Source organism: Sturnira hondurensis, unplaced genomic scaffold (assembly GCF_014824575.4).
Source record: "Sturnira hondurensis isolate 20B ecotype Veracruz unplaced genomic scaffold, ASM1482457v3 Scaffold0001872, whole genome shotgun sequence".
In the NCBI taxonomy this organism is placed as follows: Eukaryota; Metazoa; Chordata; class Mammalia; order Chiroptera; family Phyllostomidae; genus Sturnira; species Sturnira hondurensis.
The window spans coordinates 22,178,047-22,185,473 of NW_028074503.1; the positions used below are offsets into that span (position 1 = coordinate 22,178,047).

At 56.4% G+C, this 7,427-nt stretch overlaps 1 protein-coding gene across 1 annotated transcript in view; it reads right to left on the reverse strand.

Annotated features, from left to right (window-relative positions):
* SKOR2 (SKI family transcriptional corepressor 2) overlaps window positions 1–3,233 on the reverse strand; it is a 34,869-nt gene extending 31,636 nt beyond the window's left edge. The window contains exon 1 of the mRNA XM_037037051.1: window positions 648–3,233. Within this exon, the coding sequence (XP_036892946.1) occupies window positions 648–3,233 (2,586 nt within the window). The remainder of the gene's footprint in view (window positions 1–647) is intronic.
* Window positions 3,234–7,427: the final 4,194 nt, after the last annotated feature.

A 7,427-nucleotide genomic window follows, 5' to 3' on the forward strand; every position in this document is an offset into this window, starting at 1 on the left:
GTGTTTTCTGTGCACACTTGAGTGGATATTGAGCCATTTAAACTTAACCTTTGTCTTTAGCGGCTCCAGGCATCACCTTCCCGTGATGGAGATTGGGAAAAGCCAGTCTTGCTGAAAAGTCTATCTTTTGTTTTACTGGACACAATGTTTTACAGATGTGTCCATTCTGGTTAGAGAGCTCTGGGGCTGATAAAACCGAATTTAACTTTCAGAGTCAATCTATTTTGATTTTTTTTTTTTTGAGTCATGGGGCGGGGGGCGTGACCTCTAGAGCAGAGTGGAGACAGAATTATTCAGACTTCTCCAGTTGTGTGATTCCATTGTGCTTCACTGGGGTGGGGAGGCAAAGGAGATTGGTGGGTTAGAGGGAGGACTTGGTCTTTTCCACCTTCTGCACACAGCTAACTTGACTACAGGAGGGCGTGGAGGCCTCAAAGCGCTGGAAAGACTTTGTAAGAAAGAAACCAGAAACCGCATTTTTATGGGGAACCACTGGCAGAAAAGAAGCCCTCTCAAACACATTGAATATTTCATTTCTGTAGGGAAATCTGGTGATTCATCTTGCCTGCGCATATGTAACCAATTCAGCCTAAAGGTACATTTAAATAATAATAATTAGCTTGAAGGAGCCTAAAGGGGATATTTACATCTTTGCAGGAGGGCTGCTCCTCCAGTGATGGATGGCGGACCGGGCTGCCTGGACTGCTGCTGCCGCCACCGCTCGCTTTCTGGGAGGCCAGGGGCGGGGGCGGGGGCGGGGGCAAGTCCGAGCCACCCGGGTCACCCAGTTTCCGGTCCTCTGGCAGCAGCCTGGACGAGTTCAGGGCCACTGGGAAAGCGCCCGCGGCGGCCGGCGCGCGGTCCCGGCTGCTCCCCTTCTCAGACAGCCCTCGGCCCTGGAGAAACCGGGCGCCCCCGACTAAGGGGTCCCCTAGCAGGACCCCTGTCTCCTCGTCTTCCTCCTCATCGTCGTCGGGGTCTCGACTTTCCTCCTCCTCTTCCTCGCCTTCCGGGGGTTTGTGGCTCTCCACGTCCACCTCCTGCTCTTCTTCCTCGTCCTCCTCGTCCTCGGAGCTGTCCTCGCTGGGATAGCTACAGCTGGTGCCCCCGGGGGACAGAAGGCCTCGGTGGTGCGGCTGCGGGGCCAGAGGGGGTGGCGGGGGTGGAGGCGGCGGCGGGGCTGGGTGGTGGCGCTCAGAACCTTGCTCGTCGGGCTGCGGAGGCAGCAGCAGCAGAGGTGACGGCGGCTGCGGGGTATGATGATGGTGGTGATGGTGCGGGTGGTGATGGTGATGGTGGTGATGCGTTTGGGCCGAGTGTGGCGCGCCCGCCGACGCTCCATGCAGCTTGGCCAGGCTCTCTGCGTCGTCCTTGCCACCCACCGGCCGGAAGGCGCTCGAATGATGGTAGCTGCCTCCGCCCGTCTTGCGCCCCTCCAGGAGGTGAGGATGGTGGGGCGCGGGCACTCGGGAGCCCGCGGGTCCTGCTCCAGCCGCCGCGGCCCCTGCGCCGGACACGCTGCCGGGGTCTGCGGGTGGCGTGGAGCCGGCGCTGCAGTCCCCACCGCTGCCGCCCGGGGGCGACTCAAAGAGCGCTTCGCGAGCGCCCGCAGTCCCCGCAGGAGGCTGCGGGCCATTGGCCACGACTGGAGGGGGCTGACCCGGTGGGGGCGCAGCATCAGCGTTCCCACCCGCGCCGCCGGGCTCCGACAGGTCCAGGAAGGCCTGGCGCAGCAGGGCCGGACTTTCCCCAAGCGCGCAGCCTAGTGCTGAAGGCGGCTGCGGCGGGGGCTGTAGGTAGGTGGGCACAGGAAGCCCACCTGGGGTCCGCGGAGGCCAGAACATGCAAAAGGGCGGGTAGAAGGCGTCCTTGCGGCCCGCGGGCCAGAAGAGGCCCGACAGCCCGGCCTTGGGCCCCGTGCCGGCGCTGCCCGCGCCCCCCAGGGCCTCGGCTGCAGCCCCCGTGTCCTCCTTCTTGTGGCACAAGCCAAAGGCAGCGGCTGCGGCCGGGAAGGTGTAAGGGTGCGGAAAGAGCCCCCCGCAGCCCGGGAACTTCTGCAGCACGCCCCCAAATGAGCCCTTGCTGGGAACCGGTATAACGGGATAGCTGCGTGGGCCTTTGGAGCCGGCCGCGGCGCCCGCGCCAGCGCCAACGCCAACGCCGGTGACGCAGCCGCCCCCGGCGCCGCCCCCTCCCGCTCCTGCGCCGCCAGAGGCCGCGGCCACCGAGAGGCTGGCGGCGGCGGCCGAAAGACTGGCTGCAGCCACGACAGCCGCCTCCTGTAGGGAGTCGTCCTCGTCGTCAAAGCGCGGCCGCTTGTGGTGGGGGTGCGGCGCACCTGCCAGCTCCGCCAGGGGGGGTGGTGGAGGCGGCGGCGGTGGCGCCCCCAGCAGGTGTGGGCCCAGCAGTCCCCCGCCTCCAGCCACCGCAGCAGCCGCCGCCACCGCCGCTGCCTTGACCGAGCTGAGCGGATGGCAGGCAGGGTGCGCGCCCGGCTGAGGCAGCGCGCGCTTGCGGCTACCGCCGTTGAACATGGCCTTGACGTCCTCCCAGGCGAAGACTAGCTCGTCCTGGGGGCTCTTGTCTGTGAGCTTCAGATGACGACGCCAGGAGTTGAAGTTGGCTGCGTCAGGCTGTGTGTACTTGGCGTCGGGCGTACGGTGGGAGTGGAAGATGAACTTGTTGGGCGAGAAGTACATGTTGCAGTAGCTGCATTTGATGCACTTGGCGCGCGAGCTGTTGTAGCGCGCGGGGATGAAGCTGCCCCGGCAGCCCCAGGCGCATTCGTGAGACACGTCGAAGGCGAAGTTGTCCGGCAGCTTGGGCGGCCTGTTTTCGCCTAGGAACGATTTGCACAAGCGCTCGGCCTCACGTTTAGTGATCATGCCACAGCGGCGCGATGAGATGGGCATGGCCCCTGCACGCCGCAAGATCTCCAGTTGCACGGGCGTACACTGCACGCACGTGATGCCAAGTGCTACGCGGCGGTTGTGGATCTCGTTGTAGCTGAAGTTCTTGAGGAGGGTGTTGGAGATCTGCGCCAGGCACAGACGCTCCTGACCGTCGATCACCAAGGACACGATGGGAATGCCATAGAGGATCACCTGGCCCACCTGGTTGGGTTTGAGGTTGGCGTGGCCCGTGCGCTGCTGGCTCAGCGCGTCGGGCTGGAAGGCGCTGGAGGGCGATGCCAGCAGGATGTCGTTGGGCCCCGGCAGCGGGCTGGAAGCCATCTCCTCCGGCGGGAAGCCCTGGCCAAGCCCTCAGGGTCTGCCTTGGAGACTGGAAGGGAAAGGAGAAAGCGTTGTCAGGGGCCTTTTCAACATAAAACAGGAGTGGATTGAGTCCCTAACTGAAGAATTATAATAACTTCCTTGCTTTGACGGATACGTGATAGTCCCCTGGCAGAGTTCACCAAATTTCAGACACAAGGAAGTCATCTCTCTTAATTTTCTTCCAGGTCACCCTTCCGAAATGCAGGGACTTGGAAGAACTCCCCCCCCCCCCGTTCTAAACATCCGAAGTAAATTAGCTATCCCTGATTTATAGAAGCTGTTAGAATAAATGGCACACCCGCTAGAAATTAGGAAGTAACGATGACAGCTGTATCTAGTGCAGATTACAAAAGTTATGAAAAACTGGGGCTTGACCATTGAAACCCCAATTTAAAAAGAGACCATTTGCATGGAAATTGATTTTGATTTAAAAAATAAATCCAAACCTTTTTAAAAGTGATTTTTGTGGTGTCTGGGGTTTCCTTGTGGGAAATTCGCTACTGGCTGAGACACATACTATTAAAGCAAAGCGAAGCCCCTCCCTCCTCGTCTTTGTCATTAGATACTTTCACACTGTAATTCGATATTTGGGGGGAAGGTGGGGGAAATTCGCAAAGCCGGATGCACGATTGCACCAAAATAGGGTGTCGCACTTTCAATTTTCCAAAAAGCTTACTTGCTGAACTGAGGGTTCTGGTTCCAGAGAAGTAGTTTAAACAGATAAAGTTATTGACTAGTACGTTTAAAAAACTGTTTGGGTTTTTTTTTTTTGGTCATTTCCATGAAAAGGAACAAATAAATACAGGCGAGTGTGTTAAGCCTAGATCAGCGCAAAGAAGCCAATAGTTTTGTGGGAATCATTATTGGTGGACTTAAATGGCAAATTTAGGTGTGAGATGAACCACTTTCTGAGATGTGGCTGTGCAGGTATCTCTGTATCTTCAGGGAGGATGTGCCCCGTGGTATAGATAATGTGGGCACTGGGCACTCTGTGGGCACACTGAAAGCGGAATCCCTGGTTTGGGCCTGCGGTAAAATTCCTAATATCGCCGAGACACCGCAATGAGGGAAAATATCCAGTAAATTGAAAATACAGAAACATCAATGGAAAGGAACCTTTTTGACAACAGTGCAAAGTCAGAACAAAGTGGCTCATTCCCTGGAGAGGAGACAGTGGCCTTTCTCCCCGCAGCCCCACTTCGGTGGGGTGTCGAACGGGCGCGGCGCTCAGATTGCCCTTCACCCTGGAAAGTCACTGACACGGTAGCATGGCACTCGCGGACAAGTGCACTGGGGTCTGTCGTTTCAGAGATTCCAGAGGACACATTATCTTACTCGTTCCCCCAAATCGTCACATCCTTATGACCTCTGGGCCCCTGTGACATCTATCCCATTGTCTTTGCCCTTCTGCCCTCTGGATTCTCAGCTCTCATTACCTCGCGCGGCCTCCAGGAAGGCTGACCAAACCTCGACGCGATCAACCCAAAGGAGAGCCTGCTTTGTCACTTAGGATGGATCAGACACAGTATTTCTAGGGGACAGGGCGTTAAATGACAGGTCAAGGCACTGGGCCTGACACAACCAGCTCTAACTTCTCCAAATGGTCCTTCGATGCTCATTTCCCTCCCAAACAAGATTCTTATTACCTTAATAAGACCTAGAGATAACGGGAACACTCGTTCTGGGGCAATGGAGCGCTGCGGCCGGGCCCTGGCGGAGGGCTGGTTTTGCGTTACAAAGCCGCACCCTTAGCGGCTACAGACCGAGCAGAAGTGTCTGCACTCTCACCCCAAGCCCTCCCAGAAACGCCTGTCATAGCAGAGACACAAATAAGAGGGTTGGGGGTGGGGGGCGGCTAAAGAGAGAGAGGGGAGAAGAGGCAATTAAAAGTTAGTTCAACTGGAAAAGGAAGCTGGAGAAGTTCCTTATCCTACTCACGAGCCAACGACCCCAACTTAACTCCCCCGGCTCCAAAACCTATCGCCACGAAAACCTACCGCTGCTTCTTTCCTAACCCGGAGAATCCCACCGGTGGGGATCTCAAATAGTGAACCGCGTGAACTGTGTCGAGAGCTAGGGTCGGCCCTTTCCCGCAGTACCTGGTGACCCCTCGGTGTCTTCACGCGCGTGGCTGCCGGCCCATCTTTCGAGGGCTCTCGGAAGCGAAGCATCCAAGCGGGTCCTCGAATCCAGATGGCAGGACTCTGCGTGAAGATCCCGATGCTTGTTGGCGCTTAATGGCGCTCGAACCCCGGCCAGGGGAGAATGACAGCCCGATTTGCGGCGGGGCGTCCCCTGGACCGCAGAAAGTGTGGGCGCGCGGAAACCCGCGGCAGGCGAGCCCCAGGTGGAGCGCAGTCTGACAGCGCCTTTCTCTGTCTCTGAACTCGTGTCGGACGGAGGGGACGCCACCCAGCGGGCAAGGTGACGTCACCGTCTCCCTGACACTCCACATTAAAGGGCTGGCATGTTACGGGGAAGGAGGGGGAAAGAGAGAGAGAGAGCGTAGTATCTAGATACATTCTGAGCAGGCACGAAAGCTAACACCTAAACAACCCTCGATTGACAACAACCTCCCCAGCCCTGGAGCAAAACGCAGCCAGGTGCCAGAGCGGCGTGTCTGGTCTAGGAATGGAAAGCGGAATAGTCTGCGTGCGTCCGGGGGACCCGGATCCTGGAGGCCCCAGATTCCAGAAGGCGCCTCTAGATGTGGCTCTCCCTGTCCGTTATTGTTCCCTTCCCTCAATCCCCGGCGTCGCCCTCCTCCAGGAGCGATCCCTCTGGTGCACGGTGCATGCACATCAGTAGCTTCACTTGCGTTTCGGAGAAATAGAAACTACGGTCAGACGGGGAATAGAAGAGCTTCAGCACCTCGTTTGCAGCACTGTAAAATGAGAAAGAGGGAGAAGTTCTGCGCAGGGCGCCCAGTCTGCAAACTTGGAAGGAAGCATGGAGAGTGTCCTTACTTTGGAACAGAGTTCCTTTTTAGGTCAAGACGCCGAGAATCAGTGCAGCACTCGCTATTTTAGAAAGCCTACGACCAAGCGAGGACCTCACAGGAGCGCGTGTGTGTGCAGTCCCGTTACTTGCATTCTGAGTAGTTCTCCAACTCATGGTATGAGACCCATGCAAGCTGCCTCAGCACCAGGGAAAGGTGAGACTGGAAAGCACCAAAGCCTCGAGTCCTGACCAGCCCTTCAGCAAGTCGCTGGTTTCCCCAGAAAAGTAAATTTCTTAAGGAACTCTGTAGAAGCAGCACCGCCCTCCCTGAAAGGGAAAACTAAGATGCAAAAGAACCATCCCCCAATGGCTTTCCCAAAGCGAGGCCCTCCCAGGTTGTAACGAAGTGTCAGTATATTGCCTCCTAATTGATCAGCTGTTGGGAGTCAGAATGACCACTCCTGGGTTATCAGAAAGGGAATAAGCTGTCTATTCAGAGGACATTCTAAGATGGATTCATACAGGGGGTGGGATTTGGGGATCCTTTAACTTTTCCCTTTACAATCAAAGCTAAATTTTCACTTGCTGCCTGTTGAAACACACAGGCCTGAGGCTGGGCAGCCACGTCACTGAACCGATCAAACGGCCTCCTGTAACCTGGAAACCCGACCAGACACCATTGCAACAGCATTAACAACAAACCACCACTAACTAAACGGAAAGGGAAAATGCAAAATCTTAACACTTCATCAAAGGTCAGTAAGACCAAGGAGAGTCAATCAAACCGAAAAGTGAGTAATACAGGATGTGTGGCTGTTTTAAATGAATGTGCCCAAAACAGTTTCAGAGCCATGAAAATTGTAGCATTTGTTTCGACATAAGTTTTCAAATGGCAGCGAAATGATTTTTCATTCATCTCCTACTTCCTAAAGGCATTAGCAGCACAAAATAGACTCTGTTCTAAGGGGCTGAAAGCAACCCAGTGCTCCCTCCCCAGTGTCCTCCAAGCCTCCCAGCCAAAAAAGAAAGAAAACTTAAGCTTTGTGCCTGCCCAGCCCATTTTCCAGCAGAGTATCACTGTCATTCACAAACCCTTTCCTGGGGAAGGCGGAAAGCCTCACACTCTTTGGAAGCTTCCAGGGCCAGACCTGTTTTTCCCCCCTGCCCTGCCTCCTCTTTGGCTTGGGGCTCACACAGAACCAGGTCCTCACT